Source organism: Hypanus sabinus, chromosome 26 (genome assembly GCF_030144855.1).
Source record: "Hypanus sabinus isolate sHypSab1 chromosome 26, sHypSab1.hap1, whole genome shotgun sequence".
Classification (NCBI taxonomy): Eukaryota; Metazoa; Chordata; class Chondrichthyes; order Myliobatiformes; family Dasyatidae; genus Hypanus; species Hypanus sabinus.
Genome location: NC_082731.1, coordinates 7164067 through 7178990, shown reverse-complemented (window position 1 = coordinate 7178990; position 14924 = coordinate 7164067). Strand labels below are relative to the sequence as shown.

The window sequence follows — 14924 nt, the reverse complement described above, 5'->3', positions numbered from 1 at the left end:
CCCTCAAGTGTGTTCCACAGTGACCATCTCTACAAAAAAATTTCTGACATCCCCCCCCCCCATACTCTCTCCTTAAAAAGGTGTCTTTTCCTATTAGCTACTGTCACCCTGAGAAAAGGTTGCTCACGGCCCACTCTACCTGCAGCTCATGATCTTATAAGTCACCTCTCATCCTCCTTCACTCCAAAAACACCAGTTTGCTCAAGCTATCCTAAGACAGATTAATTCACGCAGCATCTTGGTAAATCTCCTCTGCACCCTCGCCAAAGCTCCCACATTCACAGAAGGTACATTAAACATAGTGAACGAACAATCCAATCAACGTCAGTGAGGCTGCTGGCTGTAAGCACTGTATCAAGAGTTCTAATCTACTTTGAACAGGTATCAAGGCTCTGTGGAAAAAATAGTTGCAGGTTAAAGCCTGACAGGCAACGAAGGATTACTCAGTCTGATCTGACCAGTTTCATCTACTGTGTGATATGGATCATAGTCACCTCACACCTTCAACCAAGGACCTCACAGAAACTCCAAGAAAATGTCTCAATTATACTGTTTTATTTAAAATGCAAACAATAAATAACAGTAAAATCACACAGTTTTCAGTAGAATTTGGTAATGTTCAGAACACAACAACATTTAATCAGAAACCTGCTACTGGCAGAGCTTGCTGGGTGGTTGTTTTTCACAAGTGTAGAAACTGTTGTTTGGCATGAATTTGCATTGAGAACATGGAATTTTCTCTCCAATCCAGCAGACCCCTGCAAACTTTATTGTACAAACTTCCCTTTCTGAACTGAGATGCGTGCTTCATTTTGCCATCGCCGTCTCCTCAAAGTGCCACAATTCCGTGCGCCTGATGTGGGTAACATCCCAATCTTCTGCAGGAGAAAATGATGGCAATTCCCTGCCCTAAAGATGCCTCTGGACCTGCTGAATTCCTCCAGCAGGCTGTGTGCTTGAGATTCCAGCATCTGCAGTCTCACGGGTAACAGCAGGTCCTGCATTTAGCTTTCTGCCCTGCTCTGACAGTACATCAGCTTGACTGACTTAACCATGGACTAAACCTTCTTAGTGAAAAGTTCAGCGGTACCTCCTCACCTGAACTGTGTCAGAGGTAACCCTAGCCCCACCTTTAATGGTAGGTCTTCCTCATGACACCCCTCAGTTGACATGCACTGAGAGACCCCTATTGACAGGGACCCCTCACTTGACCTACAATGTTCAGCCCATGGTCACTGCAGCTAGGCCTCAGAGATCCTGGAAGTCAGGGGAAAATGCTTTCAGTGATGCCCTGCCCGTGTGGGGAAGCTCCCTGCCCCCAGAAACACTAAACAAAGCCACTGAGAGCAAAATGCTGAGGATGTCAGAAACCTGAAATATTTACAGAATGTCACTTGAGGGTTGTGGTGCCAGTGCTCTGTGTATTCAAAATGGGGTTCAATAGATAAAGGAACCAAGGGATTTGGGGTTGGTGCAGAAAGGGGCATTGAGGTAAAAAACGGCCACAATGACACTGAGTGGTGAAGCGGACAAAATGGGTGAAATGTCTCATCCTGGTTCTATTTCTGATTCAATGTTCTCCATATTCCTGGTCTCCACCCTGTCACAAACTTTCTCTTTTGGTTTTTCCACCATGGAATCTGAAAACTGCTCTGATACCAACTTTTCCCAGTTCTGTTAGCACCGCTTCCCACTCCACACATGCTGCCTGATCTGCTAAGTATTACCAGCAGTTTCTGCTTCCATTTTCTCCATCACTTCACCTCTATAGAAGAAAACAGAAGACTAATTGTTACATTTAAATGATATCACCATTCCAATTGAGATCACAAATATACCCAAGGCAGACAAGGACTATTAAGCTAGAAACCCAGGTGGTGTGTATTGCCACGATTATGTCCATCCCACTGAGAAAGGAGTGTCTTTAAAAGACAGGGGTTATGCGAAAGGGGCAAGGATAGAATGCATATGGTAAGGGGGTAGCTGGCAATGAACAGAATTGCCAAATGGAAATGCAACAGGGAAGTAAAAGTGTCTAGAGAAAGTCAGACCGGATGGAGAAAGAATCTCCTGTGCTAGCATCTACACAGTCACAGAACAATACAATATGGTGACAGCAGGAAGTCATGTGGCTGCTGCATCTGCGAATGGAAATTATTTGATGGGTCAATGCTGTAAAGGGAAGACCTGTTCACTTCATTTGGCATAGTCATAGAGAGAGAGAAGTGGGGGTGTGGGGAGGTGAGGAGGTTTGGGGTAGGGAGGCTGGGGAAGGGGAGGAGGGAGAGGGTGAGAGTGATGAATGGGGAAGAGGTGGGGAGTGTGAGAATGAAAGCACAATTGGTGGGAGACAGAGAGAAAGGAGGCAGATGAAGGGATGATGAGATAGTGAAAAGGGTTGAAAGGGGGTGAAAATTAAAGCATATGGTGAAATCGAGAGAGAAATGATTAGGCAGAAAGAGTGATGGTGAGAAGCTGAGGGAGTTCACATTAGAGGGTCTAGTGAAGAGAGAGACACACGGTCAGGGTGAAGTAAGATGAGCAGAGTGGGTGTATACCTGTAGAAATGTAATTTGCTGGATTGGACAGAGATTGCAAGGGTTCTCAGGTCAATCACTTAGACATTATGTTACCGAGCAGTGGTGTCTGACCAGGAGAGCACAGCAAGGTGAGGCACTGTCTGAAGCTCGATAAATAGCTCCAACTACATCTGATTGTCCTCGAGAGAGAGGCAATGTGGATGGTCACCAGGGAACTGGGAACAGGTCAGTGTTTCGACGATGGACAGTACTCTGTATTAACAGCTACTCAGTAGAAAGACCATAAATTCCTTACGCACAACCCTGGCATGTTCACCTTGCCCTCTCTCCCTCTCTCTTCACCAGTCCCTCTAATTTGAACTTCCTCTGGTTCTCTCACTATCATTCTCTCTATCTTATTTCTCCCTCTCATTTAGCCCTAGGGATTTGGAGCAAAATATGTAGTGGGATTGATGTTGAGTCCAGCTGGAATGGAGGGCTGGCGGAGGATACTGCTCAGTGTATATATTGAATGACTAGACTTTGTGCTGCAAAATACCAATAAAAGGCTCACACTGATTGCCGACTAGGTCCAGGTTAACTGTACAGAGAAGGGAAGGTGGGCGATGGGAGGAAATACATCTTAAACAATGATGGTCATTTGAACTCCTACCCAAACTCTCGCCTGCTATTTCATACTCACAGTAGTGGACATGATGGTCTACAGTGAGAGAGGAAGGAAAAGGATGTTGACTTGGTGTAAACCAGAGACAAGTGGTCAGTTTGACTGCTGTAAATACCGTGGAGACACGCGAATGAGCTGTACCACAAACATTCTGGGATATCCTTAAAGAATGAATCAGGATTGGCTGCACCTTATACCTGGAATCTCAGACCCTGCAGGGACTGGGAGTGTGAGTGTGAGAGTGTGTGTGTGTGTGCTGATTGATGAGTGTAGGCTCCCCAATAACTGTGATGCATCGAGGTGCCACGTCCTTCAGCTGGATTCCGTCAGAGAACCGCGGCGAGTCAGGTTGCTGTGGCTGTTGCTCAGAGTCCGGGATTCGGTCAGGCTACTGGAGGGGCGCTGGGAAAGGAGGAGAAGAGAGAAACAATGAGCGTCCCTGAAATTCCTCAGAGGGTAATCTTTGATAGTTGGGTGGGGGTGGGAGATAGAGGGAGAACCCTACACCACATAAGAAAAACACAAAATGCTGGAGGAAGTCAACAAGTCAGGCAGCACCTATTAGGTGAAATGAGCAATTGACATTTCTGATGGTCTTGGCCTGAAACTTATCAGATGTTTATTTCTCTCCTTAGATGCTGCCTGATCGACTGAGTTCCTCAGCATTTTGTGTGCGTTGCTACAGATTTCCAGCACCTGCAGAATCTCTTGTAATACTACAGAAGATTCCTTCTTATGTCCTACACCAAGGCAAGAACACCAACCACGACAATGAGTTAAGGGGGCAGTTCTTTAGGCTGTAGAACAGTGTTTTCCAGTGGGGGCAGTTAGGTGTCCTAAGAGGGCATTAGGGGAAATAGAAATTCAAGATTCTTGGGGCAGGGGGTGAGGGAGAGAGTGAGTGGTCAGTGGCACCCTAACTTGAGGCCCAAGACCTGACCGAGCGGGTCAACTCACTATGATCATCAACATCCAATAGAAATTCAGTTTATGTTAATTTTTAAATTTTAATTTAGTCTCATTAATGATAGATAAATACTTATGGCACAATCTCTACAAGTCTGAAGACAATGAAGCCTTGAATTCTAAACCTGCTGAGAAACAGAAACTGGAGTATGGTTTTACTCCGTTCCCATCAGATCAGCAATGCCCCATGTGTCTTATTTGTAACACTGTACTATCTAATGAAGCCATGAAACCATCAAGATTGCAGGAACACTTCCATAAAAGACACCCTGAAAAGGCTACTTATGGTATTACTCAGCTCCAGAAGATGAAGGAAGCATTTGAAAAGCGTTGCATGCTCATCATCTGTCAAGAAAGTTAAAAATAACTTTGATAGTGGTCTCATTGCTTCTTACAACATTTCCAAATGATAACAAAGTGTGGGAAATCTCACATAATTGGTGATGGATTAGTAATGCCTGCTGTATCAGAAGTGCTCACCACTGTGCTCAAAATTGATAGCAGTATTTTAAAATCAATTTCTCTGAGTAATACCTTTGTAGCTCGTTGTATTGACAAAATGAGTGAAGACACTGAGTATCAACTATGCACAGAGCTACACAAAAAAAAACTGAATTTGGGATACAACTGTCCAGGACAACAAGGCATTGCTAATGGCATATGAACAGTTCATCAAAAATGTAAAAGTTCATGAAGAGATTCTTTTTTGTAAAAAATATCAACGGAGAAGCAATCTACAATGAGCTCAAAACATATATTGAGGATAAGAGTATTGCGCTTAGGAACTTGACTTCTTGTGCAACAGATGGAGCACCATATATGACAGGTCACCATGCTGGTCTACAGGCACATATGAAAAAGGGAATTCCAAGTCCATTGTGTAATTCATTGTCAACATCTCGCAGCCAAAAACCTCAGCCAGTGACCTTTTTTCAAGCATTACTCTTGCAATATCTGCTTATCAACAAAATTAAAGCTCATCCATTAAATGTGGTATACCTAGTTGATCTGCATGACAAAATGAACATTCTAAATATGAAACTTCAGGGTGACAATTTCAATTTAATCCAGGCAAAAGGTGCAGTGTCCACTTTTATTGGAAAATTGGGAAAACATTGGAAGAAGAGTGTTCTCTTCTTTGGTTTCCCTGCATGGAAAGTAAGACACCCCCTTTCACAGATGGTGATTTGCAAGAGTACTGCTTACTCCTGCAGTTACTGAAGAAGGATTTTCAGAATCAATTCAAGGATTTGAACGATCTGGAAATTCCAGACTGGGTAATTAACCCATTTCTCTGCAAGGTGGAAGAACAGGAAGAGAGCTAAATTCAGACTGATGAAACAGAAGTGCTTTTTTAAAAATGTTGGCTTTTGTGGTATGTGGCTACACTGCCATACAACGTCTCCTGGTCTTTGGAAAAGAGCCAAACTACTCTTCATTTCCAACCTCCTATCTTGTTGAAAGAGGCTTCAGTGCAGTGAACCACATGATCACAAAAAACACAAACCGCTTGGACATTGTTACATGTGAGGACTTAAGGCTTTCGCTGTCACAACTTGAACCAGATATTACAACTTCTGCTAAAAACCATCAAGCTCAAGGATCACATTCATATTGAAGCTGCTGTGTAGCACACAGTTACTAGCTTTAAAGACAAATACAAATTTAAAGCAGAACCATTTTTCTCATGTTAGCTTATGGTAGATAAGTCTTTACACAATGGGGGCACCAGGAAGTATATTGTGCCTTAGAGGGGCAGTGGCAAGTATGAAAGTGCCTCGGTGGGGGGGGGTGTTGGGCTAAAAAAGTTTGGGAAACACTGCTGTAGAACAATTTCCCTCAGAAATTTTTCTGAAAAGCAGCAGCTGTGATAATTAGCCTCACTGCTAAGTGCCTCTCTGACTGGACCATATCTTCAGGAGAACTCCTATAACACAAACATGACTCCAGTGGTTCCAGAATGGCTGGTTTTCTGGAAGATTAGATGGTATAATCACATGACATACTTTTAATATTTTTTTTAAAGATGAAACACAGTATTAGAATAAATTATCCAATGAACCTGGACCAAGGACTTCAGGGGAGTGTAGGACGTGTTACCTGAACAAGTCAGGTGTCGAATTATAGAGACTTCCAAATGGCTGGGAAGTGAATTAACAGATTTTTACTGCAACAGATTGAATTGGGAGTGGGGGGAGGGGAAGGGAGGGGCTTTTATTGCAGCGCTGAGAAAGGGTGAACAACAGACTGGCATCAGCTGGTGCCCTGCGAGTGATAAACGATAGGACTGACCCTCTCTGACTCTGGGCAGCACAAGTACAAGGCTTCTTTGCCCAGCACGGCAGCTGCCAGTGTATGACTAAATCACTTCATTTGCACTGGTTTTCACTTCGGACAGGTGGGTAGGCAAGATGTATTCAACATTTCTAAAGTTTAAAAGGGGGTATTGCAATTATAAGGTGCCTATCTGGGCTCTAAGCACCTCTGACAAAGGAGCACTTCTGTAAGGCAACAGTGGACAGTAGAAATTTTATGAGGAAACAGGTTCTAGATGAACCCCTCACAGAGCTACTTAAAAAAAAGCTTCTCCCCCCATCTCATTCAATGTGTTACAGTAAAAACCCAATAATTCACTTTCTAACCATCCAGAAATCTTTGGCATTTGACTCGTCGGGTAAATATCCTGTACTCCTGGCCAAGTTCTTGGTGCAGGTTAATTGGATAAGTTATTGCTAATACTCTGTTACATCAAAAACCTGATGTTATGACACAAGAGAGAAAAGGGGCATAGGAGACAGCACATACTGTGATCTGCAGCAACACACAAAGCACTAGAGGAACTCAATGGGCCAGGCAGCATCTGTGGAGGGAATGGACAGTCAATGCTTCGGGTCGGGACCCTGGACCTGAAACATTGAGTGCCCACTTCCCTCCACAAGGGGATGCCTGACCTGCTGAGCTGCTCCAGTGCTTTGTGTACTGCACATGATAGAAGGGAATCTGGTGGTGGCAAGCAGCCTGGTAGATCCTGTTTAACTTAAATAGTGAAGCAATACTTCCTTGGCCTGATTCTCTATCCCGCGTCTCCTCACCCCTCACTGATACTCCCTCTCTCTTCACTGGCTGATGACTGACCATGTACACATCCCAAACCCTTCACCCCCTTTAACTTCAGCCAATACACACTGGGGTCAAGAGAGTGAGGAGATAACTTTCAGCACACTGTTTGAGGCACACTATCTCCTGAATCTCAATGCCATAGTCTGCAGTCAAGCCCCTCAAGGCCGACTTCCACTGCCCTTGTGTGTAATTTTCTGGGCAGCAGGACTTTAGTGGTACGAGATCTAGCGGGTGAGGCAGCAGATGATGGAATCGGGAACAAATAAAAACCCTACAAGAGAGCAGATTAGTCAGCATCTGTGGAGGGAAAGGACATAACATTATTCCTGGTTGAGACCTGCATCAGGATCAAGAAGGAAGAGGAAAAACTGACATCAGTGTGGGGTGTGATTGCGGCTGGTAGGTGACAGGTGAAAGTAGATGGGGAATGAGCCTCTGTCCTATCTACGTTTCTAATCTCATTCCATCTGCCCATCACCCACCTCCACCTGCTTCCACCCATCATCATGCTGTCTCTATCCCATCCCTATTCCGGCATACTGACGTCCATCATCCACCTTTCTCTCCCCCCGCCCGATCCTGATGCAGGGTCTCAATGTGAAACGTGGATTTGTGTCTTCTGCTTCCACAGAAGCTGCTTGACCCTCTGAATTTTTTCCAGCGTTCTGTTTTCTGACAGAGAGAAACAGGCTACCTGAAAAGTGTCTCCAGAAATCCTGCTGCCCACATTCAGAACATTCAGAGAGTTTGCTCGCTTCATCCTGCAAGAGAAAGAACGACAGGATTTTGTCTTTATCATGCTCCGTTGTACATTCAATGCCGGTCATCCCATGATGGAGGTTTTGGAAAGTGTCTATATAGGAAGGTTAGAGCCATGGAGTCAGAAAGGTACTGCACATAAACAGTCCCATCCCGGGACATTTAAACTGTTTACTCCCATTGATCTGCACGAGGACCACAGCCCTCCATATCCATCCATCCCATCCACGTACCTATCCAGACTTCCCTTAAACATTGAAGTCAAGCTTGCATGCACCACTTACATTGGTAGCTCGTTCCACACTCTCATGACTCTCTGAGTGAAGAAGTCTCCCCCTGTTCCCCTTAAATTTTTCACCTTTCACCCTTAACCAATGACATCTAGTTGTAGTCCCACCCAATCTCAGTGGGAAAGCCTGTTTGCATTCCTGAAAATAGTGTACACCTCTAACAAATCTCCTCTCATTCTTCTACATTCCAAGGAATAAAGTCCTAACCTATTCAATCTTTCCACATAAGTCAGGTTCTCCAGACCTGGGAGTACCCTTTAAATTTGATCCACACTCTTTCAACCTTATTTACATCTTTCTTGTAGGGAGGTGACCAAAACTACACACAATACTCCAAATAAGCCTTCACCAATGTCTTGTACATCTTCAACATAACATCCCATCTCCTGTTTTGATTTATGAAGGCCAATGTGATAAAAGCTTTCTTTATGATTCTAACAACCTGTGAATTATGGACCTGTATTCCTCTGCACTCCTCAGAGCCCCACCATTCGCTGTGTAAGACCTACACTGGTTGATCCTACTGAAATGCAAAACCTCACTCTTTTTGCATTGAATTCCATCTGCCCATTTTCCAGCTGGTCCAGATCTCTGCAAGTCATGGTAGTCTTCCTCGCTGTCCACTACAACTCCAATCTTGGCGTCACCTGCAAATTTGCTGATCCAGTTAATCACATCATCATCCAGATCATTGATATAGATGACAAATGACAATTGCTGCGGTACTCCACTGGTCACAGGCCTCCAGTCAGAAAAGAAACCATCTGCTACCACTCTCTGGCTTCTCCCATGAAGCCATTGTCTCATCCAATTTACTATCTCATCTTGAATGCCTAGCGACTCGACCACTGATGTGGGACCTTGTCAAATGCCTTGCTAAAGTCCATGTGGACAACATCTACTGACTTCATCAACTTTCCTGGTAACTTCCTCGAAAAACTCTATAAGATTGGTTAGACTCCACCTACCATGCACAAAGCCATGCTGACTACCCTTAATCAGTCCATGTCTATCCAAATTCTCCCTGAGGATACCCTCCAATATCTTTCTCACTACTGACGTCAGGCTCACTGGCCGACACTTTCCTGGTTTAATTTTAGCACCGATCTTAAACAGCGGAACAACACTTGCTATCGTCCAATCCTCCTGCAAGTCACTAAGGAAGACTTAGGTATCTGTGGAGGCTTTGGAGAGGGCAAATTGTAGGGAGGATGCAGAGGGTAAGATGCAGAGGCTTTGGAGAGGGCACATTATAGGATGGTTGTGGAAACTTTGGAGAGCACACATTATAAGAGAATATGGAGGCCTTGGGGAGGGTACATTATAGGAGGATATGGAGGCTTTGCAGAGGGTGCATTATAGGACAAAGCAGAGGCTTTGGAGAGGGTACATTATAGGAGGATATGGAGGCTTTGCAGAGGGTGAATTATAGGACAAAGCAGAGGCTTTGGAGAGGGTGAATTATAGGAGGATATGGAGGTTTTGGAGAGGGTGCATTATAGGAGGATATGGAGGTTTTGGAGAGGGTGCATTATAGGAGGATATGGAGGCTTTGGAAAGGGTGTATTATAGGAGGATATGGAGGTTTTGGAGAGGGTGCATTATAGGAGGATATGGAGGTTTTGGAGTGCATTATAGGAGGATATGGCGGTTTTGGAGAGGGTGCATTATAGGAGGATATGGAGGCTTTGGAGAGGGTGCATTATAGGAGGATATGGAGGCTTTGGAAAGGGTGTATTATAGGAGGATATGGAGGTTTTGGAGAGGGTGCATTATAGGAGGATATGGAGGCTTTGGAAAGGGTGTATTATAGGAGGATATGGAGGTTTTGGAGAGGGTGCATTATAGGAGGATATGGAGGTTTTGGAGTGCATTATAGGAGGATATGGCGGTTTTGGAGAGGGTGCATTATAGGAGGATATGGAGGTTTTGGAGTGCATTATAGGAGGATATGGAGGCTTTGGAAAGGGTGTATTATAGGAGGATATGGAGGCTTTGGAGAGGGTGCATTATAGGAAGATATGGAGGTTTTGGAGAGGGTGCATTATAGGAGGATATGGAGGCTTTGGAGAGGGTGAATTATAGGAGGAAGAGGCTTTGCAGAGGGTGAATTATAGGAGGATATGGAGGTTTTGCAGCGGGCGCATTATCGGTGGATATGGAGGTTTTGGAGAGGGTGCATTATCGGAGGATATGGAGGCTTGGCAGAGGGTGCATTATAGGAGGATATGGAGGCTTTGGAGAGGGTGCATTATAGGAGGATACGGAGGCTTTGGAGAGGGTGAATTATAGGAGGATATGGAGGCTTTGGTGAGGATGCATTACGAGAAGGTTCTGGAGGCTCTGGAGTGGGCACAGGAAAGGTTTACCAGGATGCTGCCTGGATTAGAAGGCATGTGCTATAAGGAGAGGTTGGAAAACTAGGCTTGTTTCACAAGAGGCCGAGGAGAGACTTGATAGAGGTTTATAAAGTTATGATAGAGCTGAGCTGCCTTGTTGAGATGTCTATACTGGACATCATTCAATTAAAGTAAGAGGTACGAAGTTCAAAGGAGACATGTGGGGCAAATTTTCTCTTGTATAGAGTGTCTGGAATGTGCTGCCAGAGGTGGGGGAGAGGCAGATACGATATATGAGCCTCTCAGAAGGGCACATGAATATGTGGAGACTGGAGGCTTACGGACCATGTGCAGGCAGAAGGATTAGTGTAGTGACACATCATTAGTTCAGCACAACATCGTGGGTCAAAGAGCCCTGTTCTGTGTTCAGCCTCGAGTGAGTTGCCAAAGTGGACTCACAATATATGTAACTGAGATTTTCCAGCGTCACAGGGGCAGCAGTTCTGGATGACACTAGTCTGTAACTGTTTAAATCATCCCCACCTCCTTGATGGGTATGGCTCCCAAGGGTTGTGGGGCAAACAGAGTTAAGATTAGTCAACACACACAAAATGCTGGAAGAACTCAGCAGGCTAGGCAGCATCTGTTGGAAAAAGTACAGTCGACGTCTTGGGCCAAGATCCTTCTTCCAGCATCTACAGATTTACTCTTGTTTAAGATCAATTGACTTTAGGACAGTTGAGGGGCCTCCTCCTCTTTCCATTGATATAACATACAGTTTGCTGGTGTGCTTTTGGGACAATGATTCATTAGGACAGAACAGCGTCTGGAAGTTAATAGTATTGTCAAGGGCTAACAAATAACCTGCTGAGGGAACTGTGGGGGGGGGGGGGGGGAAGAAATTGTCAGCATTTCAGACCATCGTTTTCTCACTTCTGTCTTCTGGGAGAAGATAGAGGAGTTTGAAAGCCTGAAGGCCCAATTCAAGAACAGCTACAGTGGTGCTAGAAAGCTTGTGAACCGTCGAGTTTTCTCTACTTCTGCATACTAAAATGTGATCAGGTCTTCATGCAAGTACTAAAACTAGATAAAGAGAACCCAATTATATAAATAACATTAAAAACATTAGGTCACCGGGAGTAGGCAGTTTAAATGGTCTGGAACAGAGTAGACGGGCCTGTATCTGTGCTGAACTTTTCAATGACTCTGTGACAGTAAACAATCTTGAAAGAGTGCTTGTTCTACGCTAGTTGATTATCAATAATACGCAGTGTGAAGTAGTGATTCTGGGATGTTCTGAAAGGGTCACGATTGCTATCATTGGTTGGTAGAGAGAATAACCAGATTTAAATCTACATGAGGGATCAGGTTTTACTTTCAGCGAAGATGGGGAGTTGTGGCACAGGGCACATCAAGGTTGGGCAGTGTGGCTGAGGGGGTCAGATGACCGACTTCTGCTTCCACTTTGTGTTCTTACGTGGCGAGATTATGATAAACTCTGAGAGAGACTAGAAAAACGAGTGGTCAGATGGGGCGACAACAATTTGAATTTTGTAATGGAGATATGACATGTCACCCCGCAGCCTCCTCCATTGCCAGGTCAAGGCTAACCAGAATCTAATATTCCACTCAAGCACTCTCCAACCTGGTGATAGACAATAGACAATAGGTGCAAAAGTAGACCATTCGGCCCCTCGAGTCTGCACCGCCATTCTGAGATCATGGCTGATCATTCACTATCAATACCCAGTCCCTGCCTTGTCCCCATATCCCTTGATTCCCCTATCCATCAGATATCTATCCAGCTCCTTCTTGAAAGCATCCAGAGAATTGGCCTCCACCGTCTTCCGAGGCAGTGCATTCCACACCTCCACAACTCTCTGGGAGAAGAAGCTCTTCCTCAACTCTGTTTTAAATAACGGACCTCTTATTCTCAATCCATGCCCTCTGGTACTGGACTCTCCCAACATCTGGAACATATTTCCTGCCTCAATCCTATCAAATCCTTTAATTATCTTAAACGTTTCAATCAGATCCCCTCGCAATCTCCTCAATTCCAGTGTGTACAAGCCCAATCTCTCCAATCTCTCTGCATATGACAGCCCTGCCATCCCAGGAATCAACCTAGTGAATCTACGCTGCACTTCCTCAATTGCCGGAATGTCCTTCCTTAAACCTGGAGACCAAAACTGTATACAATATTCCAGGTGTGGTCTCACCAGGGCTCTGTACAAATGCAAAAGGACATCCTTGCTCTTGTACTCAATTCCCCTTGTAATAAAGGCCAACATTCCATTTGCCCTCTTCACTGCCTGTCGTACTTGCTCATTCACCTTCATTGACTGGTGAACTAGGACTCCTAGGTCTCTTTGCATTTCTCCCTTACCTAACTCTACACCGTTCAGACAATACTCTGCCCTCTTGTTCCTGCTTCCAAAGTGGATAACTTCACATTTATTCACATTGAATGACATCTGCCAAGTATCTGCCCACTCACCCAGCCTATCCAAGTTTCCCTGTATTCTCCTAACGTCCTCTTCGCATGTCACACTGCCACCCAGTTTAGTATCGTCAGCAAACTTGCTGATATAGTTTTCAATGCCCTCATCTAAATCGTTGACATAAATCGTAAAGAGCTGTGGTCCCAATACAGAGCCCTGTGGTACCCCACTAGTCACCTCCAGCCAGTCCGAGAAACACCCATTCACTGCTACCCTTTGCTTTCTATCTGCCAACCAGTTTTCTATCCATGTTGAAACCCTGCCCCCAATGCCATGAGCTCTGATTTTACTCACCAATCTCCTATGTGGCACCTTATCGAATGCCTTCTGAAAATCTAGGTACACAACATCCACTGGCTTACCCTCGTCTAACATCCTTGTTACACCCTCAAAAAACTCCAACAGATTAGTCAAGCATGATTTGCCCTTGGTAAATCCATGCTGGCTCGGCCTAATCCTATTTCTGCCATCACGATGTGCCACTATTTCGTCCTTAATAATGGACTCAAGCATCTTCCCCACGACTGACGTTAGGCTAACAGGGCGATAGTTCTCCGTTTTCTCCTTCCCTCCCTTCTTGAAAGGTGGGATAACATTAGCCACTCTCCAATCTTCAGGAACTGATCCTGAATCTAAGGAACATTGGAAAATGATTACCAATGCATCCACAATTTCCTGAGCCACCTCTTTTAGAACCCTCGGATGCAGACCATCTGGACCCGGGGATTTATTAGCCTTCAGTCCTACCAGTCTACTCATCACAGTTTCTTTCCTAATGTCAATCTGTCTCAATTCCTCTGATATCTTATGACCCTGGCCCATCCATACATCTGGGAGATTGCTTGTGTCCTCCCTGGTGAAGACAGATCTAAAGTACGCATTAAATTCTGTTGCCATTTCCCTGTTTCCCATAACAATTTCTCCCAATTCATTCTTCAAGGGGCCAACATTGTTCTTAACCATCTTCTTTCTCTTCACATAGCTAAAAAAGCTTTTGCTATCCCCTTTTATATTCCTGGCTAGACTGAGCTCATACCTGATTTTTTCTCTCCGTATTGCTTTTTTAGTTAAGATCTGCTGTTCCTTAAAACTTTCCCAATCATCTGTATTCCCATCTTAGCCCATCTGAACATCAAATCCTCAAAGTTCTGGTAACGGCCCCACTCCATCCTTTTTCCCCTTTATCTCTCTTCCTGATCCCCATTGCCCTCTCTCACCTCTCTATTTGCTCATCACGGCACACTGTTCCCACTGGTTTTCCTCCCCACCTCCCTTCCTTTATTGTTGGCTCCACCTTGCTCTCTTATCAGATTCCATCATCTTCAGACCTCTGTCACTTCCAACACTCATTTCAACTTCTCACCATTTCCATTCTCCTCACCTCCATCTGACTATCACCTCTCCCTCACTTGGACCCAACCATCACACGTCAAATCTTGTTTCACCCCTTGATCTTTCCAGTCCAAATGAGGGGTTTCTAACCTGAAGAATCGACTGTCCATATCCCTCCACCAGTGCTGCCTGACCCATTGAGCTCATCCAGCATTTTGCATGTTCTTCTTCAATTTAAGTGGTGCCTTTAAGGTAACAAATGTCCCAAACTCCCTCACAAGGGCAACACTAAACTAAAATATTGTGTGGATGTGCAAAGATCTAGCTCCCACCAGAAGTGAATTTAAGGGGTTTATCACCCAGAAAGCTGAAGGAATGATTAGCAATTGTGGGATGTAAAAGACCATTTAGCC

The 14924-nt window shown here is 44.7% G+C and overlaps 1 protein-coding gene across 3 annotated transcripts in view; it reads right to left on the bottom strand.

The window, feature by feature from the left end:
• Window positions 1–540: 540 nt before the first annotated feature.
• LOC132381815 (kinesin light chain 1-like) overlaps window positions 541–14924 on the bottom strand; it is a 133044-nt gene continuing 118660 nt past the window's right edge. For all 3 annotated transcript variants that reach the window (XM_059951422.1, XM_059951423.1, XM_059951421.1), the window contains 2 exons: window positions 7985–8051; window positions 541–3606 (listed from right to left, as the gene is read on the bottom strand). In XM_059951422.1, coding sequence (XP_059807405.1) covers window positions 3517–3606; window positions 7985–8051 — 157 coding nt within the window. In that variant the 3' untranslated portion in view covers window positions 541–3516. The remainder of the gene's footprint in view (window positions 3607–7984; window positions 8052–14924) is intronic.